The sequence below is a fragment of the Triturus cristatus genome, chromosome 6, assembly GCF_964204655.1.
Source record: "Triturus cristatus chromosome 6, aTriCri1.1, whole genome shotgun sequence".
Taxonomy (NCBI): Eukaryota; Metazoa; Chordata; class Amphibia; order Caudata; family Salamandridae; genus Triturus; species Triturus cristatus.
The window spans coordinates 347027467-347050029 of record NC_140589.1 but is presented as its reverse complement, the minus strand read 5'-3'; the positions used below and the strand labels follow the sequence as shown (position 1 = coordinate 347050029).

The 22563-nt window shown below is 43.6% G+C and overlaps 1 protein-coding gene across 3 annotated transcripts in view; it reads right to left on the bottom strand.

The window, feature by feature from the left end:
• Positions 1–22563, bottom strand: part of MBOAT2 (membrane bound glycerophospholipid O-acyltransferase 2) — a 1094556-nt gene that overhangs the window by 366382 nt on the left and 705611 nt on the right. For all 3 annotated transcript variants that reach the window (XM_085610738.1, XM_085610736.1, XM_085610737.1), the window contains exon 4: positions 8890–8985. In XM_085610738.1, coding sequence (XP_085466864.1) covers positions 8890–8985 — 96 coding nt within the window. The remainder of the gene's footprint in view (positions 1–8889; positions 8986–22563) is intronic.

Below are 22563 nucleotides of genomic sequence, written 5' to 3'. Positions count from 1 at the left end.
TAGGGCTCTCCTACAAGTGAGAGTACTGTTTGATGGTTTGTTGCTCGCAAACTGTTTCACGCAATAACTAACCTCAGAAACACCAAAAAGCCTAGACAGAAATCAGGTTATGCTCCTTGGCTGCTAGGGGAGGAGGAATTTGGAAGCTTTCAACAGTAAGAACGGAAAATAGTGCTGTGAACGTTAGGTAGCTAAATTAACTGAAAAGATAGCTCAGTGGGTTAATTAATGCACATATGGAAAAAAGTTTTAGTAACTTTAAGCTCAAATGTGATCTTTCAGCGGACAATGAAACAACTACTAAAGGGTTGATTGCTTTGATTGTATTCATTTAATTGTTTTGTAAAGCACTGGGCTTAATCTATTATCAGAGGTAAGAAATAATTCAGTTTGTGGTATGATGTCAGAAGTCATTTCAGAGGGTCACGGAGCAACTAGGAGTTACTGGGCTCAACCGTAGGGGTTGAAGCCTTTTACTCCCAATTCCCAACCTACTATGGATCCTGAGCAACTGAGCTAAGTACCCTTGCAGTACTTGACTCTCACTGGTAGCGTGGGTTGAGTAGTCCAAGGCTTCTCGGGTGGGGAGGTAGACACAAGGGGGTGGACACAGGATTACAACTCAAAATACGTGCAGCAGCAGTAATAAATGATTGTCCAGTCAAATACTTGCTTTTATGAAAAAGGAGTATTTATATAGGACCACAAAGTAAAACACAACATTCACAAACAATACACACAGTCCCCTGAGGTTGGGCTCTAAGGTTTTGCAGGTATGTCTCCGAGTCCCACTCCCCTCAAGCTAGAGGTAGTGGTTATTATTCCCCATTCATTATAAGCGTCATTTAGGTTCAGGCCCACTAGTTGTCCGAGTCTCAGGAGTCCCACACACACTCTAAATTTAAAGTCAAAAGTGTTCCAGTGTCAAAGCGCTAATGTGACAAGTAAGTTCCCCTAGGGCCACCTGGTGCAAAATCAGTCTTACTCGCACCAGCAGGGTCAGAGTGACCAGAGTCTCTAAGCACACCCCATCAAAAGGGCGCTGCAGCAGCTGTCTCTATTAGGTTTTCACATGCAAGCCAAATGGGCTGCAGTCAGTTGTCCTGGAGTTTCTCACACACGGTCCAGCAGCTGCGGGGTGGTTCACAAAGCTCCTCTGAGGCAAGGTAGGTTCCTCTGGTCCTCTTTCAGGTAGGTGGGATGTGACGATCCTGGTACCGGTCCTCAGTCATTGCTCAGGCTCACTAGGGTCACCACAGCAGCCTCGCTCCTCCGTTGACGGTCTCAACCAAACCACGATTCATGTGTGGTCCTGGTGGCTTCCACTGGCATTTGGGGTTACCGTTTCTCCTCTGCACATGGGCTCCGACCTGATCAGCACAGCAGCAATCTTCATGATCCGCCCCACTAGCATACAGGGTAAACGACTTGATACTGCACACGGGCTAAGGAGCACACGGCGGTCCCCACCTGGCATACGGAGTCGCCAACTTGATTTTGTAAATGGACCTATGATCTGCACAGCTGCATTCTTCACCAAGGACCTACCTGGCATACGGGGCTGCCGACTTGATACTGCACAGAGGCGAGGATCCGTTTGATGGAGCAACAGTCATGGTTCACTTCACAGCAGCCGTCCTCTTGCAAATAGGGGTAGCTGATTTTTCCTGTGAACAGGCAACCACCCCATCAGTACAGCAGCCGCCTCCTCACACCTCACAACAAGGATCCACTCTAGCATTCCCCACTGGACCTCTCTCGCTCCAACACTTTCCCTTTTTTTTTTTAAATCACATATTTTATTGGGTTTTCATGGTACATTCTAGGCCATGGCCCTATATATAGAGTTTGAAAAATGTATAAATCAAAAGTACCAATACATGCATGAAATTGTAACTCCTGCATAACCTGCAGGTAAAACAACAGAAACATGGAACACTTTCCCTGTTACTCACGGAGCACAATGGTCTTAACAAGCAGGCAGGCGCTGGTGCTCTAGGCTCCAGGGGCAGGTGGTTTTGGATTCCCTGGATGATGTCCCCTCACTCAGAGACTAGCAGGCCTTGGCCACAGTCCTGGTCACAGGCAAAGTCTTGCAGAGCTTCTCCTCCTTGCACAGCTGGAGTGTCTTCTCAACACACAATATTTGGGGTCACAAACTCCCTTCCTACCATAGTCCATCTAGACACACCAAATGTGTCTGAGCCTATGAAGTTTATGTTGGGGGTCTGCTTTCCTTTGAGGTGCCCTTTCATCTGTTCTCTCTTCCTCCATAAAACCGTCTGCCACAGAAGGAGCAACTAAATCTGACAATCCCACAACACAGGCCATGGGAGTGATTAGAAGGTCACACCTGAATTGTCAGCCACATGGGACCAAGGATACAGGTCTGGTAGCCAGTGAGTGGAGAAACAGTATGGAGTATCTGCTTGCGAGGGTAGAGAATAGGCTCAATGGCTAGGCAGCCATGATGTTGTGGTAAGGGAATCGTAAGGAGCTGGAAGTCTCTTGGGCAATGATTTGATTGCCCCTGGTTTGGGTGCCCAGTCTAGTCCAAAAAGACAGCAGTCCGTGCGACAGGCCTATGTCAGGGCACACACGCATGATCCGTGTTCACCGATGACAACAAAAATCAGCATTAGGGATCCAGACATCAGTACAGTTGAGGCACTCAGGGCAGGTGATGCACGTCCATCACCATGCAAGGGACTTTTCCGTCCCAACATATGTGTTATATAAAGAATAGCTACTGCTGTAATTGGAACATAACATTTTAATAACTTAAATAAATTCAAATAAAAGCATATGCCCTTATTCAAAGAGTTATTTTTCCCAGTGTTTATGCGAACAGAGAACTGTGAAACGCTGTAGTGCCATTAATGTGGCACTGCAGGGCTTTGCTGCAAATTTATAATAATAGGAAATTGAAGAGCGAGCGAGTCATCACATACTGTTTTCCAATCAAAGTTGTTGTTAAAGTCTTTTTGGACATCCAAAAACAGACATCTGAAAACCAGTCTTAAAATCTTCAACCCGTATATCAAATGCATGGTCTCCCATCTTTTTTGGTGCAAGGCTTGCTCCCAGTCTAGAGCAAAACGCTTCTTACAAGCTCGGCGTACATACCACTGCTTTTCAAACGGCAAATCTTTAACTTCAGCGCCTGATTGAGATGAGAATGCATATAACATTCACCAGTACTCTGGTGCCTGTGTATATTAAGCCAGCAGACGGCTGCTTATTTAGAGGCTCCCCGAATTATGGGAAAATTCTAATGATAAATTCCTCAGCGAGGCAGCAGTTAAGTGCTGGAAAATGTTTACAAAAACGTAGTTAAGAAAGCTGAGTACAAAAGAAATTGGCATGGGGTGTTTAACTGCACATGTGTTATATTTATGAGAAGTAAATGAGGAATCTATGCATCGTTAATTAAATTTAAAATTCTAGCTTAGGAGCAGGGTCAAGATGGCGGAGAAGGATAGAGTTCTCCTCTGCAAGGGCCCCGCTAAGAAAAGTTATCTCCCTGGTCAATATCGACATCCCACAGAAGATGTGAAGAATACAGGAAGACAGTGATGAACCCCGACAGGCACTACCCATAGTGCATATGTGCAGTAATAAACGTATGGTCACTGCCCACTCACTGATCTATTTACCTCTATGAATTATTTTCATCACAATTCCATATTGATTTTGGGAACTGTGGTTTTTGCAGTTCAGGACTTCAGCATGGAGTTGTTTGTATAAAATACTCAGTGGCATTTCTCTAACAAAATTAGGTCCTCACATAATTTCATGTGACAAGGCTGCCTCAGTGTTTGTGGGTGTGGATCCCCAGTGAGACCACTGTGTTCTGGTAAACACTGAATTTGACATTACATAAATTATTTGAGAACATTGGAATGTTGAGCGCTCCATTGAAGAAAATTGAGTGCTCCAGGCTTCTAATGGCTGGTAGAAGCTGGAGATTTATCATTCCAATGTTTGTTCATAGCTGCTGCTGTGAACAAAATAATATAATTGCAACAATATCTCAGCAGGGATTATTGAGACTACTTATAATTGTATGTACAGGACATTACAATCAAAAAACAAAGGACACGAGGCTTCAAATAATTCAATTGATGCGCCCATAGGCGTCATGTATTTAGAGAAGATCAGAAAATATACAAAATAGTTGTTAAAGCACTGTTAGGTCTAAGTACCAAGGCAACCCTAAAGGAAAGTGTACAAAGTGCTCGTGACAGTGAAGTGACGGCGCAAGTGACAACGTGAAAAAACCACAGCAAAAGGCGCAAGAGAATTTTTACAATATATATACAGGATAAAAGGTTCAAACATCAGATTATTCAATTGTTCAATTGATAGTTTTCGATATGTTAAAGAACCAAGAGGTCAAGAGGCGCCAAGGGAGTTGGAGCTGGTGGGCAGAGGTCGACGGCGTTTCGATCCTATTTAATTAGGATCATCTTCAGGACCAGGGTCGCCTATTCAAGAAGTGCTGTGTAAATAAAGGTGAGTATCAGAGCGGTTTAGAACAGGGCATTAAATGAAGTTAATGGGAGCGGGAGGGAGGACCAACATGAGCCTACCTGAGGGGTGGGAAATGGAGCGCTGGCGTGGAAGAGAATTCCAAGCGGACGTGAAGGCTGGCCACGAAATGGTCGCAATTCAACTTGGACTGTATATCAAGGGTAAATGAGCCTAAAAGGTCTCTGGAAGGCAAGGGAAACGTAACATTAACTAGGGCGAAGGGGAGGGGAGGTGGGAGGGGGGTTTCAGAACGAGTGACAACAACCATAGTGGCTCGAAAACTCACCCCTTGAAGTAGCGAGGCGGGGGAACAGAAGGGTTGGCGGAGGGATGCGCTTCAGTTCAATGCCTAGTGGAGGGGGCAAGAAAATAGGAAAAGGCAAAAAACAATCCCTTCAGCGAGCGGGGTGTCAGCGGGATTCATAAGGAGAATCTAGCAGAAAGCTTACTGGTTTAGCGGGTCAAGGAATCTGGCGTCGGAATAAATCCAAGGTGAGAGGTACGCCGAACCGCCAGAGTCGTGTGCGGTCCACGATCAATGCCTGGAGAGAAAGCCGCATAGCCTTCTACATAAAGGAACCGCATGCGTCATGGAAAGGACCAGAGGGCATTGATTGGCTCCTCAAGGCGGGGGGTGGGGCTGTAACTAGGGACGCTAGGAGATGTTCCAATGAGAGAGCCGTGGGTTGTGACAGGAGACCTTGATAGGGTCCTAGCGTGAGGGGGAGTGGGGAAACTAAGGACGCCTAGAGACGGCTGGAGAAAGAAGGAAAGGGAAAAGTTACGAGGGCAGAGAGGGACTCAAGGGCAGTGTACGGCAACCTGTGTGATCCGTAGCAAGGCAATGCAAAAGGCCTAGTTGCGAGGAATTACTTCAATCTATTCCACTTGTGTCAGAAGTGGGGCAACATTAAAAACAATTCACAAACCTTAGTAACAAGAATACTTGAGGAAGGAAAAAGTGCATCGTTAAGGAATAAAGGCAATGCACAGTATCGAGTTCAACAGGTGTACATCACATGAATAAGGTAATCTGGGGTAATTATCAAATGGTTGAATGGTCATGTGGAAACGGTTCGTCATCAAAACCATAGTCTGAATATATACTACATGAACCACTTACACCAAGGACTAAGGAAGATATAACATGAGGGAGCATAGGTCCATTTAGGCTGTGTGGGTCGGATATCAGGTAGGGAACGGAATTGTGCTGTTCCACTCATCAATGGTGTTCAACCCCTGATTCACAGAATTACAACGTGTAATCCATTTACATTCACTTTTGTTCAGAAGCGATTGCAGATTGCCTCCACGGGGAGGGAGGCGAGGTTGATCTATTATTTGCCACTTAATGTCAAGTGCATCATGGTTCTTTTCCAGGTAGTGTGTTACCAGAGGGGCTGTGGTAATCTTACAGTGTATTCTGCTATTATACAGAATAATTCTTTGCTTTACCATCTGTCGTCGTCTGTCCAATGTAGATGAGATGACATGGACATTCAATGGCGTAGATCACATTTTGTGACCGACAGTTGGTCAACGTATTCAGGGTATATGATTGGTTGTTGAATTTGAACTCCTTCGTGTTGACGGTAAGATCACAGACACTACAGGACTGGCATTTGTAATGGCCCAGTACAGGCGGCAATCCCCATTTGGAGGTGATGGTATTGGATTTAGCAGATTTCATGGGCCAGGTGATAGCATGAACCAGGTGGTTGGATAGATTATTGCCTCGTTTGAAGGAGAAGAGAGGTGGCTCCTGAAATGATTTAGTTCTCAGAAGTGTCCAATTTCGTGAGATGATCTTCTTCACTTGATTGCTGCTGGGACTGAATTTGGATACAAAAGGGATTCGAGAATTGGTTTTCTTGGGCTGCGGTGTAAGTAGAAGATCACGGTGGCAGTACCAAGCCCTTTTACGTGCACGTGAAACCAATCTGCGTGGATAACCACTGTCTGTAAGTTTCTTGAACAGGACCTCAGATTCCCTGAAATAGTCCTTGCGCCATTTGCAATTCCACCGAATGCGAAGGAATTGACCGTAAAGCAGCCCATCTTTGAGTCCACGGGGATGGTAGCTAGAATAGTGTAGCATAGTATTCCTCTCCGTGGGTTTTCGATAGAGTGATGTTCCAATTATTCCTTCCTCCGCATGTATATTCAGATCTAGGAAGGGCAGGTCATTGGTTTTATATTCAAAGGTAAATTTCAAATGAGGTTGAGAATTGTTCAGCCATTCGACAAAAGATGTTAAAGTCTCGGCACAACCGTTCCAGAGTAAAAGGACATCATCTATATATCGTCGCCATAGGGAAACTTGAGGTCTGAATGGATTGTTAGGACTGAGTATGAGGCATGTTTCTAGTTTATGGACAAACAGGATGGCACAATTTGGGGCAAAGCAAGCACCCATAGAGACACCTTTGATTTGGAGATAGAAATCGTCCTGGTACAGAAAATAGTTGTTTTCCAAAGCGATGTGTATAAGGTCCATGATGAATTCTGTAGGAATGCGGGTCGGTCTTGGTCTGCTTTCCAATAGTTCGTGGATGGCTAGAAGGCCTTCATCGTGCAGGATATTCGTGTATAGGGATTCTATATCCAAACCCGCCATCAGTTCGGTCTCAGTGTCATAAGGTCTGTCTTCAATGGTCTTGATCAAATCCATACTGTCTCGTATAAAGGTGTCAGTGAGGGGGACAAATTCCTTAATCACAGAATCTATGTATTTACCTCTCACCTTGGATTTATTCCGACGCCCGATTCCTTGACCCGCTAAACCAGTAAGCTTTCTGCTAGATTCTCCTTATGAATCTCGCTGACACCCCGCTCGCTGAAGGGATTGTTTTTTACCTTTTCCTATTTTCTTGCCCCCTCCACTAGGCATTGAACTGAAGCGCATCCTTGCGCCAACCCTTCTGTTCCCCCGCCTCGCTACTTCAAGGGGTGAGTTTTCGAGCCACTCCGGTTGTTTTCACTTGTTCTGAACCCCCCCCCCCCCTTCCCACCTCCCCTCCCCTCCCCTTCGCCCTAGTTAATGTTCCATTTTCCTTGCCTTCCAGAGACCTTTTAGGCTCATTTACCCTTGACATACAGTCCAAGTTGAATTGCGACCATTTCGTGGCCAGCCTTCACGTCCGCTTGGAATTCTCTTCCACGCCAGCGCTCCATTTCCCGCGCCTCAGGTAGGCTCATGTTGGTCCTCCCTCCCGCTCCCATTAACTTCATTTAATGCTCTGTTCTAAACCACTCTGATACTCACCTTTATTTACACAGCACTTCTTGAATAGGCGACCCTGGTCCTGAAGATGATCCTAATTAAATAGGATCGAAACGCCGTCGACCTCTGCCCACCAGCTCCAACTCCCTTGGCGCCTCTTGACCTCTTGGTTCTTTAACATATCGAAAACTATCAATTGAACAATTGAATAATCTGATGTTTGAACCTTTTATCCTGTATATATATTGTAAAAATTCTCTTGCGCCTTTTGCTGTGGTTTTTTCACGTTGTCACTTGCGCCGTCACTTCACTGTCACAAGCACTTTGTACACTTTCCTTTAGGGTTGCCTTGGTACTTAGACCTAACAGTGCTTTAACAACTATTTTGTATATTTTCTGATCTTCTCTAAATACATGACGCCTATGGGCGCATCAATTGAATTATTTGAAGCCTTGTGTCCTTTGTTTTTTTATTGTAATGTCCTGTACATACAATTATAAGTAGTCTCAATAATCCCTGCTGAGATATTGTTGCAACTATACTGTACTTACCCTGATTTCAGTTTGGTTTATGGGTCACACTCCTGTGTTTTTTCTATGCTGTGAACAAAGGCTTCATGGAGCCCAGAAGACTTCCAACCCCCTCCGGCAGCATGAGGCCTTTGTTTTACTATTTACAATATTATGCCCTCTGGTGGTGGAATATTCTAATAGAGCCCTCGGTACAGGACTCTACCGACGATTAAAGGCCTGCTTCCTTGTTAAAGGCCCTGGGCTTCGATTCAGGCCTTTAACGCTGGAGCAGGCCTTTAATGGGCGGTAAAGCCCGCTACATCGGGAACTATGGCTATAGTATTCATTACGTTAAAGAAATCTGGGTTGCTTACCTAAAATGCTGGACCTGTGAACTTTGCAAGTATAGTCAAATGTGCATATGGATTTAAAGTGCCTATGTAAGGCCAATGAGCAAATCATTTTGATGCTTAAGTAAAATGAATACAAATCCCCAAAACATAGAATATGGAGCTAGTAATCTAAAGAACACTTGTTGTCATTGGTTTTCTCCTCATCACCCAGTAGCAGGCCAGATAAAAGAAGGATGATAGTAGAATATAAACGGACATATTTCTTACCCAGAAAAATCGGCTGAATACTGTCCATAATCCGATATATATACTCTTGTAATTTGGCACAATGTGAGGTATCCCAAAGCAAAAATAAAGCAGAATCTGAAATGAAAATGAATTTACAATTATTAATACTATAGGTAGCCAATCAAGTGACATGCTGTAGATTTCAGTTTTCTCTCTCACCTGATATATATAACACATTTTGTCCTATGCTGGCCAAAAAAGAACATCTCTGTTCACTTTTAAATGTGAGGTGGAGTGATACAGTGGACCATCCGATTCTAAGCCACAGCGCATCTTTAAGTGTGTGTGTGTGTGTGTGTGTGTGTGTGTGTGAGCTGGGCGCAGCCCAGGACAGGACAACTTATTAAATTTATGTCCGCACTGGAAACTGCACCTTAGTGAAAAGCGGACAGTCTGTTTGTAACCACTGGTCCGCCTTTCACTAGAGGCAGAGAACTAGCCTCCCTTTCAAAGGTAGCCTGGGGCAGGAATACCCTGAAGGCAGGTTCAGTAAGTGAGGGCATGTGACTGCAGGTTGATATCTGGAGGGAGGGGACCTGGGACCCCGGTGCCTCCCACACACATGGGGTGCTCTCAGTTGAGAGCACTGACAAGCAGTGTGCCTCCTGACAGCCTCTTTGTCTCTTCACCTGCATCTGTAATATGGTGTGGGAGCAAAGGATACCCTCGTTTACAATAGACACACAATTGATAGACGGAATGCAGAACAAATCAAAACATTCACCCCCAGTCAAGAGATCTGGGTTAAATCCATCATTATTTTGCTCACCATGCCACCCCAGTTTAGACCTGGCCATATGCAAATCAGTCTTGACCCTGTGCCTCATGGGAACAGTCCAGCCCGAACTGCCAAGCCATTTCCTCCCTGGACCGGAAACAAGCATCCTAGGACCGGTTTTGGGTTTCACCCCTCATCAGCCAGAATAGCTTAAATCCAGTGACACAGTGAGCACACCTCTGGGCATACCCGGTGCACTTAGGCCGAGGAAGCAAAAGACACACAATTGATGGACGGGAATGCCCAGACGTGGGTCCCATGCTCTCTATGCCATTGGAGTCACGCTATCCTGGCTGATGAGGGGTGAAACCTCGAAACCGGTCCTAGGATGCTTGTTTCCAGTCCAGGAAGGACCTGGCTGGGCAGTTCGGGCTGGTCTGTTCACATTGGGCACAGGGTCAAGACTGATTTGCATATGGCTGGGTTCAAGCGAATGGCATGGGGAGCAAAAATACGATGGATTTAGGCCCAGATCTCTGTACTGGGGTGAATGTATTCTGTCCATCAATTATTCTTTTCTCATTTACTATAGGTCACACCCTCCATATAAATGTTTCAGCAAACAACGTCTCAACAGGTAATATTCATAGGCAATTATATAAAACATGCACAGCAATTGCAGAAAGAAGGAAACAAGGAGAAATCCATGGTTAAAGAAGAAATGTAGAGAACGGTCTCTATTTAGTGATAGTAGTAGTGCCTCAGGGGTGAAAAGAATACTTGTTGAGCCTCTGAGGCACTATACACTATAACCCCAAATTGTTTGCCTCAGGTAAGTGCGGACCAGCAGCTTAAAACCGACAGTGCTCCTTTCACAAATGTTGTGTTCCTAGTGCAGGTTTGAGTTTGCATCTGTAGAAGAGACAAGGCTTTGACTGAAATAGGGTGCACTGTCCTTTCCTGTGCACCCAGTTAAAGATGCACAATTGTCATACAGCCCCAGAGGCTTCAGTCACAAGATTCCTGGATTCTGAATGACTCTATAGTAAGTTGGCCAAAACACATTACATGAATTTTAAATTGTTATTTATATGACTGTCTATACTGCGGTTTTGCCGTTTTTAAACATCAATAACATACAAATTAACAACTTTAACCCGTATGTTTGGTTGTAAGGCTATCATTTTAACTTAAAAAAAAAAAAAAAAAATCAAATTTACATTTCAATACTCATTATTTTTTACATGCATCATTATCGTCAGCATAACGCGTATGCCGTCGATGTACCTTTTTATATAACCATAGAGTTCTAAACAATGTCGCGGACTATATATTTCCCAGGATTTTCTCTGGCAAACTTGTCTCTACTGCACAGCGCTGTCACCCATACAAGGTTTACCAATGTCCATAGAAAAACTACAAAATAAATACAATACTGACATGCTTTCTCATGTTTAAGGTATCTCAATAGTTATCTTTCCAATCCGTACAGTGCGTCAGGAGTTATTATTGGAAACAAGTGCATCTGTTTCTGACAAGTTATGTTTTATTTCCATGTACTGCGACTTTTGTCCCTCTTGTCATAGAGATTCCTGCGGTCAAAGCCAGCACGAGAGGTCATGTCAACCTTATGACATAAAGAAGGCGGCCTGGCCGTGGCTTCACGTGCAGGACCAGACAACCCTGCTGGGTGTAAGGGGAGGAAAGTCACTACACGCCTGCGCGGAAGTTAAACTTTCATTATGTTGAGTGTCAATGTTGTAACGAGCAACTTTCTTGGGATTAGATTGATATATTTTCTATATTCAGACAGAAATGTAAGGAGAAAAAATAGGATGAGCTAGTTAGACTGTTGTAAGGAGCCCACACTTTGTGAAAACACATTTTACCTAGCAATTGTTAAAGGTGGCAGCTACAATTGTTAAATATCTTTCAGCCCAAATCATTTTGATTGGAGAGTGATAGGATGTCAAAGTACTGCTTGTTTTTTTAACATGGGTTTCTTTGGAACATGTAGGTGGTACTACACTGATGTTCCCAATCAAACAATGTGAACGCTAGCCAATGTTATTCATTAAGGAAGTGCCGCACAGTTTCAAGGCACAGATTTGACGACCTACTGGGTAATTTCATGCACATGTAAGAAATGTTACCGGTTATGGAGGCAATTTCTGCAATCATTTGTCAATTTCAATTTCATGATACACTGATGCAGTTTCAAAGGCCAAACCATACTTATGTCTCAGGAGCATCATAGCTCTACTCCTCGGCCCATATGACAGACAGGGTGCACTGCCCTGGTCTGTTCAGCATTTTTAACTGAGTTCCCCAGGTGAATATTCTGGCCTCTGTGCAGCTACATTAGTGAAAAGTGGACTGGCTGTTTGAAATTGCTAGGCCCATCTTTCACAGTAGAGATTGCAATGCAGTCTGAAATTCAAGGGGATACAGAGATTCCTCCATAGGCAGGTGCAGGGGAAGTCTGGACATCCTTTCCCCACTTCCAAAGGGTGCCCTTGCGGTACACACTCTCCATGCACCATTTTTAAGTGGTGGAGAGATAGCGCACCCCAGGCTGCTAGAATACAACTGAAGTATAAAGCAAAGTATGTCCTTACTAGCATGGGACCATGCCCTCATGCAAATGAGGGAACACCCCCTTGAGATCGCACAAGTGCATTCTGTATTACAGAAGGGGCCGCGCTAGTATGTACAGCTCATTCTGTAATTCATGCAAAAATAAGTGCACACGGCCGCTGCGTCCTGGGGAACTTTTGATAATACGACCCCTGGGCTTTTTCTTTGGCTTCAGTCCATACTTTGCCAAACATCATTAAGCTGAAAACATAATACAGTGATCTTATGTTAATATTCACGCGCTGCCTTTTTCTATACACTGGAATGTTGATGTCCATGTTGTTTTCAGTAAAGTAGTATTTCAGCCGAATTTAAAGTTTTTCAGTATATTCCTACAGTTCCTGCTTCCCTGTTCTTCTATTTTTCCTGAAATGTTGCCAAAGAGGCTTTCAAATGCGTCCCTAAAGTCAACAGCACCCCAGGGAACATATTACAAACTCTTCTGCACATACCGACTGTAAGCAGCAACAATGTGTCTCTTCATGGATGCCACCTGAATCACAAACAATCTGTATTCTGAACACAGACAACACAGAGCACCCGAAGGTCTCCTCAGAGAAAAGGCATGTTCTCTATAACAGTTCACATCAAGAAAACAAATGGCCCACGTCATGTTAGGTACCTATGGCCCCTCCCTGCTTTTTTAAGCAAAACTTTAAACATTAGTGCTTTGCAGACCAGCCCGTGGCCGGTGCACACATCTGGAAAATTCTCTGGCTGTAAAAGAAGCCTAGAGGAAAGGAACTATACTTCTTCTCCATAACTAAGGCAACAGTGGCAGTGTGGTACAGAGTGGTGGTGCGTTCAGGTCGCTTCCCATTTCTCTCTCCTTTCGCCCCAGTCTTGGGCAACCTGGTCTTCTCTCCATCAACGGTAAAAAAAGAATTTGATGCTTGAACATCCCACGGATGCACAAGTTTGGAGAACGTGGAGATAAAGGACTTAAATCATATAAATGGATCAAAAGAAACTAAGATATCTCTGAGACAGAAAGATTATATTATTAATACATCAGTCACCATTAGACCGTATACCAGTCGGCCTTTCATTTGCTTTGAGAAGTGGCTACTAATCAAAGAAGGGAACAAGAAACTAATATCAGAAAAATACATCTTCCTCCTACACAAAAAGACCCAGAGAAGAAAACATGGGATGAAAAATGTGGGAAAAGGAGCGGAGATACTCCATAACAAAGCAGGAACGGTCGGAGGTTTATTATAGGGTTAGCACCACATCTAGAAGTGCAACAGGGAGAGAAGTAATGGCTAAGATAGCTTTGAAATGATACCATATGCCTTCCATAGTACACAGATAGGACTTGATAGATGGATCAGACACATGCTGCAGGGGTTGCAGGAGTACCTGCACTCTGGGGCACCTGTTATGGCAATGACCAAATCTTGAGGACTTCTGGCAGGGGTAGGGGATTCAGTAGATAAATTGTTGCAAACAGAAGTACCTAAAATTGCCAGTACATGTGCTATTGGTGATGACAAATGCACGGACCTACCAATTTCAATCTCACGGGAGGAAACAGACGTCATTAGCACTATGTGAGGTGTAACAGAACATCACAGGACTGGACTGAACCAGACCAGGCCAACCACTTTGCCTTCCTGCTTAGCATCCTACCAACAAACAAAAGTAAACACAAAAGAGAAGACAATCTGACTGGTCATTCTGCCATTGTTAAAATGATGGACCCTCGTATAGCCCTAAGTAAATGTTTTCAGTCCATATAGTGTGGGGGATATCGAATCATATTATCATGCACCCCATCTTTTAAGAATTAAAGATTGGTAGTATGACGTTCAGGACGACCCTGCTTATGCATCATAAAATGACTCTCGTTTTCTGGCAACAAGGGTGGTTCTTAATTTATGGCGTTCCTCCCTCAGGCAGATGGAGTGGTGGGACAGGGTGACTGAGGGGACACCACTGTGTAGGGGTCGTATGCTTTTTCAGGTGGCAGCACTAGGGGGTTTCGGTAAGTAGGACCTACCTAATTGGGATCTCTACCCTGGGACATGTAATGGAAAAAAACTGTGCTGAAGTTGTTTCAGACTTTACAAGCAGAATATCAGCTGCACCGTAGCAAGTTTCATAGGTACCTTGAGCTTTGCCATGCCCTGACCCCCCTACATTACTGCCCTGTCTGACCTCCCCAAATTTAACCAGTTAGAGGGCAAGCTCATAGGTGACCATGCAGTTGCAAAGATGCACCAAACCCTTATCTCCAATCATCCGGACACATTTTCAGCCCTTAGGGCTGTGTGGGAGGCAGACGTGGGAACTCTCGAGAATGAGGATTGGACTGAGGATTGGACTGGCTACTTGATAAGAACCCGTGGCGAAGTGGTGTGACCCTGCACCAGCAGATTATTAATAATTTACTCCACAGGACCAGGACAAAGTCACAAGTTCAGGCCAACCACGATGGAGTACGGTCCAGCTAGAGGGTCCCATTTAGGCCTGCTGTACAAAAGTACCTTAAATCCTGGATGAGGAGCGGCGGGAGGTGCCGCGCAGAGGATGTGTTGCGCATATGATGTGATGCGCTGGTTTCGAGGTGACGCGAGGCTGTGATGTGAGGTCCTGCATCATCATCAAGCATCCTGTCGACTGCGGCTTGTGATGCGAAGTCCGGCGTCGAGGATGCGTTGTTCAGTTAAGGCGGTGCATCGGTTCCGAGTAACAGTGAGGCTGCGTAGCGAGAAACTGCACCATCATGGAGGCTGCCATTGGTAAGAGATTTGTGATGTGAGGGCCTGCGTCAGTGAAGCTTCGTACAATGAGGGTTCCAATGCGGGCTGCAAGGTCAATGAGGAGTCTTTGCGCTGGGAGACTCCTCACAGCAGAAGTGATGCGTTGGTTCTGTTTGGGATTGTACCTCCTAGCACAGCGCTGGTTCCGATGGGTCCACAGATGGGCTGGGGGGAACACCTTTCAGACCCACTTCCAAGGGTCCAAGACTGACATGACAGGGTAGGACTCACAGATGGCAAGAGTCTACCCGCTTGGTTCAAGGTTGTTAAAGCCTTTTGTCCCCGAGGCCCTAGTTAGGATGGTAGCCAACTAGCCCTTGGAGTCACTCTGGGGTCCAGGTTTCACCTTCTCATCCAGGCAAGGTCAGCAACAGCTGGGCAGCAGTCCAGCAGAGTGTCAGTCCTTTCAGCAGCACAGTGGTTCCTCTTCCTAGCAGAGTATCCACAGATCCGCAAATGTACTGAAAAGTTGAAGTCTGAGGACTAATATTTATACCCAGTTATGGCTTTCAAATGGGAGAAGCTTCTAGAGATTTCTCTTTTAAGTCCACAGGCATCCTGTCTTCCCTTTCCTGGCTCCAGACTAACTACAGGGGTATGCAGCCCTTTGTGTGGAGGTGGGAAACAGCCTATTCAAGTGTAACTAGGGCTGTGCTCAGCTCTGCCCACATATCCTGCCAGTGATGGCCCATCCAGGCCCACCTAAGCTTTCTATTGTGTGTGGCTCTCTGGGAGGACTACACAAAGCCAAACTGTAAGCTACTCCCAGTCATGTGAGCCAGAAGCAGGCTACAGGCACCAAATGGCTAAGGCAGGAAAATGGGAACTTTTTAAAAGTGGCATTTTCAAAATTGTAATTTAAAATTGGACTTTACTATAAGAGAGGACTTTTCATCACAATTCCAACTATACCAAACATGAATTAGTTACCTGCTCCCATTTGAAAATTAGAGCTTACTAAATGTAATAAGTAACTCCAATGTTATCCCATGAGAGAGGGAGGCCTGGCAGTTGGGACAAATGCATTTAAGAGTTTTTCACCACCAGGACATGTAAAACTTAAAACTACATGTTCCACTTTTTAGGTCGCGCATTTGAGACCTCTTGTATATACTTATGTGTGTGTGTGCTTTGTGGGCTCTAGAGATCAGCCCTAGGAATTGTCTGTTTCGCTTAGGGACTTTTGTTTTCTGTTAAACTGCCTCTATTTAACTTTCTTGATAGAAAACGGCCAGCAGAGGTCAGAAAAATCACCAGAATCACTTTAGCATTCTCTAGATTTCAGTCCATAGAAATTGTCTCCCATGAGCACCCGTAGAGAATATTTTTTTCAAATCTTGTATTTTCAGTGATATGACCACCGAAGGCCCTGATTTTATATTAAAAACAGACATTTGGACTATACCATTTACCACTGAAAGGCAATATTTCTCTCCATGTGTTCCCATACCTGGTGTGTCACGCAGTTTGGTGCTTACTTTCCCTCCATGTTAAAGAACAGTAGATCTTTCTGCACCCAGGCTAATGTGCTGCATAGCTAAATAAATATAAAGTCCCAAAGACAAGACCAATTGCATTGCAAATGCTTGTTAAAAATACTGCACCCTGCCCTATGGGCTGTCTAGGGCCTACTCTAGGGGTGACTTGTATGTTTTAAAAAGGAAGATTTGGGTCTGGAAAACTAGGCTCACAGGCAGGTCTGAGACGTGTTTAAAAGACAACTTAAGTGGGTGACACTACAAGTGTTGCAAGCCCACTTGTAGTATTTAATTTACAAGCCCTGGGTACACTTAGGATCACTTTAATTGGGACCTATAAGTAAATTAAATATGCCAATTGCGGATAAGCCAATGTTACCATGTTTTAAGGAGTTAGCTCCTGCACTTTAGCACTGGTTAGCAGTGATAAAGCGCACAGAGTCCTATAGCCAGAAAAAACTAGATCAGCAAACATGGAGGAGAAAGGCAAAATGTTTGGGGGAAGACAATCCTAAGGCTGACCGCTCTAACAGTACACATCCCAGCATCATCTCCTCCTCTTACTTGTCGAATTCATGCTTGTCTTCATCATGAGCCTTTCATCATGAAGCATTTTATCTATAGGACTCTGTTGCTTTTTGGGTAGGTTTGCTCTATTGAAATACCATATGTTTATAAACATACATAATAGCACCGGTGCAGAAGGAAAGAGTGCTTGATCACAGAGCCTAGCTGTACAGGTTGTGGGAGCTACTGGGTATGGAGAAAACATCACTGACATTGGAGCAGAAGGGAGATTTGCTCTTTAGTCAATATCACTCCATTTGCGAATGCACTCTACCAATTCGGCAATATGTAATCATATCCCTGTGGATCCCATTGTCACAATAGCTTCATCATCTAATTGTGGCTTAAAGCGTTTTTGTGAAAGAACACTCATAAAAAGGTCTACCTGATATTTTCTCATCATTTTCAGTTAATTTGTCATGGGTTGCAGCTGCACGTCTTTTGATCTCTGTACTCAAATATACCAATTTATTCTCCAGGCATTGATTCAAATGTGAAATGTCTAGGCAACCTCTAATAATCTCTTCCAACTCCACCTTTAATTGTGGGACATCTAAAGGTCTCGTTCTTTCCTGGTTAGTAGATGTCTCTCTGTTTCTCCCACTCTTTAATTTTCTGAGGTGTCCTCAAACTATAGGGAAAAATTCCATCGCCAAAGTGTCCTGTCACTCCTTGTGCAATCAGTGTCATAAAGACAATTCTACTCCCTCAATGTTTGAAGATTTTGTGGTGGTGTACAAGCAACAATTTGTAAATTTTGCAATGTCGGGATGAACCCTGTCGCAACTATTACTCCTGCAGCACCTTGAACAGCAGCATTCGGAACAATATTTATCGGTGCAGTTGGAAAAGACGCTGCCAATGTCTGAGCCGATACAACTTGTGACACAACTGACGCAGTGACACCTGGAGCAATTACAGATGGGGCAGCTTCAACAGGTACAATCGTAATTGCTGGAAGCGGTCTTTCAGTCCGTATCGTATTTTGATCAGCAGGTGATGTAGCTACTGTAGTACTAGTGGTTGGAACACCCTTTGTATTAGTTGTGGGGGCCACATATGGTGGTGGACGCGAGGACAACAAGCCTTCTAAAATGTCATCCCCAAAATCACTATGTGTCTGCTTTTCTTGCAGCTTCTTCATCATCAACATTTCCCTGTTAAAGATTCTTTTTAGGCTTTTCAGCAGTTATAGCTGGGTACATCCTAGCTCTATTCACTATGCATTTCCTCCACCTCTGCCGCCCTTCACCCCATTGAGCATCTGCATAATTTCACACTGCTCTCTTTGCTCTGTTCTGTTCGCTCCCAAGCATTTAATGCTTCATAATGTGTAGGTCTAGGAGGGTGCTTCCTTTCATATAACATCTCTCATAAATTTTAATCATTTTTAAATCGAAGGTACCATATTGTGGAAATTTATATGGTCTTCAATTTTCAGTGATCATGCACCATTAACGGAGCCACAAAAATGTATAGAGCCATACGTTTGTTGCCATATAGTGAGCTGGCGTACCTTCTGGTGGTGCCACATCACCTTACCGAACTGGGAATCGCACATCTCCCCATATCAAATCTCTAAGAGGTTTTAAATATTTTTGATTTCAAGAATTAAACAATAACTGAACAATAAACAAATTAAAGATGTCAATGTGTTTGTTCCGTGTACAATTCTGTATGCGTCAGTACTTTTCTCCAATCCTGTCACAATTCTTCTTTCGCAAACCTATCACAGCTTAATACTTGATGATTCATCAACAATTCTCAGCACAACACTTTACACCAATTGACCTATCCCAGTGCAGCACTCTATGACATAACTCTTCACTAATGGCAGTGGTTTACCCTCTTTCACAATTTCTCGTATCCCACTTCTACAACTCTAAGCAAGCACAATAAACAAATAACCTTTGTCTGCTCCACTAAAGAATTCAAAGTAGACCATTCATACAAGAGACAATCGGAGATGAATTTGAATACATTCTGACTCAACACACACACACAAACAATAGAAATCTTGACCAGCTGGAGCTCACCATAACTTATATAGCTCCCCTTTGCACAACAGGTTCTACTAAAACCAAACAATCTTAGTACAATCACAACTAACTGTTATAGTCTATCTCAATTGTGCAGTTGATGACATCTCACAAATCTGCACCACAAACCTTGGCAGACAAGGAACATCACAATTTCAACTATCAACTTACTTATCTGTTCTGGAATCTTGGACTACTTTGAGTCCAATAACAATTTCAACTGCTCAACCTTCAAGCATAAACACAACTATTTTGTAAACACAAAACATAAAACCTCAAAACAAAAACAATCTCAAAAAGATATTTGTGAAATATAATAATATTAATACTCGCACCTCCACCGCTGCAACCATCATTGAAACCGCAACTCCTTCAGTCTTCAAGTTCGGCCTTTGGTTTCAAAGGACACGGGCAATTCTAAGTTGGGGTAACTTATTTCAGCTTCTTTCTTTTGCGACATTAACCGTTCTTTTACTACCACTTGAGGTAGCTGGGTTTCCTATATCTCAGTCTTCTGGTGTAATCATTAAATAACCCCGTCACTGGTCGTTTATTGAACTTCATTCATTGACAATGAGAAGCAAACATCTACATAAAAAATCATTAAATACTTTTAATTTAGTCAGTAAAGAGAATTGGTGGGAGTTAAAGGGTTTTATTTTCAAATTTCTTGGTTTTCCATCTATTTATTCATTAGGCATTGATCTTTGGATTTCAGCATCAAAAGTAATATAATCCATCAATTGGTATTTGGTTATAAACTAGAACAAAACATTCATTAGAATCCCATTCAAAATAATAATACAACAAGCGTGTTCCATAAAGGAAAGTCTCTAATCTGAATTAATTTGGAATAAAGAGGGAAAAGGGTGTCAGTGCAGACACCCAATAAAGAGTTCTGATGACAGAATTAATGAGCAAGCATAAAGCTTTGCATATCAGACTGGAAGACATACTCGCTTTGAATTGCTCTAGCCTGAAGACACACAAGGGTAACTAGTAATATAAAAATGAATTTTTATAAAATTATACAAATGTGATACGGTGGCTCACACTGTTTTGTTGAGAGCTCTGCAATCTTTGGGTCTTGAGGGCTCTTCAATGGCTCCACTCCTTTCTTACTAACGGTACGTTTCAGGTTTTCTCTTCCACGGCCAGCTCTGAATCCCAGATGTCCCCTTATGGAGTGCCATAAGGCTCTGTGTTGTGCCCTTTGTTGTTTAATATTTACGTTCGCCTACTGGCAGATGTTGCCGAAGATGCTGGGTTCTCCCTATTTTCCTATGATGGTGAAACGCAGATAATCTTTTCCCTCTCTTCATCTAAGGAATCTGAATCATCGGCTCTTCAGTCTGGTTTGGGGAAAACTGCGCCTTGGATGCAAAATAATCTACTCAAACTTAATGGAGAAAAATATGAAGTAATGATATTAGGGAAGCAACAAGATCTCTGGGATCCCCAGCATTGGCCCCCTGTAATGGGTGGCTTACCCCAGCCTGCTCATCAGGTTCGTAACCTGGGCTTTATCACCGACGACCATTTGTCGATGAAACAAGTCACAAAGGTGGCTTCAACTTGTTTCACCATTCTTAAATGGTTAAAGAAAATAACTTGGATGCTACCCCTCTCCACTCAGAGAACAGTAGTCCAGGCCCTTGTTACATCTAGGCTAGACTACGGCAATGTCCTCTATTTGGGTTCTAACAAAGCAGTGATACAAAGACTGCAGGTGGTGCAAAATGCGGCTGCCAGGCTGCTCTGCCATGTTCCTAAGACTGTACCTATCTCTGGCTTTCTTCGCGATCTTCATTGGCTAAAGGTGGAGAATCGTATCCGATTCATAGCCCTGAGCTATATGTTCAAAATCGAAACTTGTCTGGCCCCACAATATCTGCAATCTTTAGCCCAATCCTATATACCCTCACATCCCCTGCGCTCCGCTGTACTGTCTAGGTTTACTGTCCCCAGAATCAAACTTATCCGAATGCGTGCTTGGCCCTTTTCTTAATTAGGACCCTCCCTTTGAAACTCTTTCCCCATTTAATTATGTAAGTGAACCGTTTATGGGAGATTTCGCAGATGTTTGAAAACATGGCTGTTTAATCTGTAATGCTCTTGTTCCCTTTTTTCCCACGTACCAGGCTGGCGCCGGGAAACCCCTCTGAGTAGCTGTGCGCCCTATAAATTTAAATAACATAACATAACAAGCAAAGACAAAGTAAATATTGGCCAATTAGCCCTGGCACTGATGTGCACTTCTCTTTAGGCAGATGTCCACATGTGATCAAGTGCCATTATTCACGGTGCAGGAGAACAAATGGCTGACGTAAGCTGCCCTACTGCCCGTATTTGTGCTGTGATAGGGAGAAGCATAATACTGAAGACAGCTTAACAGACCAAAGGACGAAGACAGCTGACCCAAAGACCCTCTATGTAAGTAGGTAATTTTCATTTGTCAATGTATTTAATGGCATAAAGTAGATGAAACAATTACAGCTGTCAGACCTAAAAATGAAAGCATCCAAAGGGTTCCTACTTAGCACAGTAAATGTTTGCAAAGTCTATCGCATATGTGGCATTTTCTACAGAAATAAAGAGCCAACACCAGCACAAATATACAGACATCAAAGTGATGTTCAATTCTGCCAATTGGAAGGAATGGCAAAGGAGTTAATTAGAAAACACCGGACAGTGACAATAAGATCAATGTGCTAGGTTTCCTTTTTTGGAGTTTGTCTCTGCCTTTGTATGCTAATGGTGGTGAATCCTCGATCTGCATCCCTATAAGAAATTTGATCTTTCTGTCCAATAAATATATTGTGCTTTTTAATTTTGCAGCTTATACCCATTTTTGTATTCTGGATACATCTGGATTTAAACCTTTGATCAAGCCAGGGCAATAATACTGTGGACTGTAATGCAGGGCCAGGGAAATGCATGAGCTGGAGTGATTTTTCTTGGCTCTCCGGATACTCGATGCAATGCCTTGGGAATTGTGGGGAGTTGGAGATTGCTCCTAGAGACCATGACCCGGCCCAGTAGCCCAGGCCCATCTCCAAAATGGTGCCAGGCGGGACCTTTTTCTGGGTTGCTCTTGCATGGACGTTTAATGGGCTCAGTTGACTTGCTGGCATTTGGCTCCTCTCCGTGTGAAGAAGAAAGAGAGTTCACCTTGTAGAGATTGTATCTGGTGGTGTGGTGAATAGCACTCGGGCTCCCAGGTCAATTTACAGGTGCTCTAAGGACCAGCGGGGTCGCCAAACATGAATTCAACAATGTAGGCAGGCGATTCCAATGTATAGAAGTTCTCCAACTCTTTTCCATTTTATGTCATATATGTACATTGTGTGATGGTAATTAAAAAGGTTTTTAGTGCTATCTTGCGGTATAATAAATGTAGCCCAATAACTGTTTTCTCAAGCTCAAAATATGATTGCCTCTGGTTAATT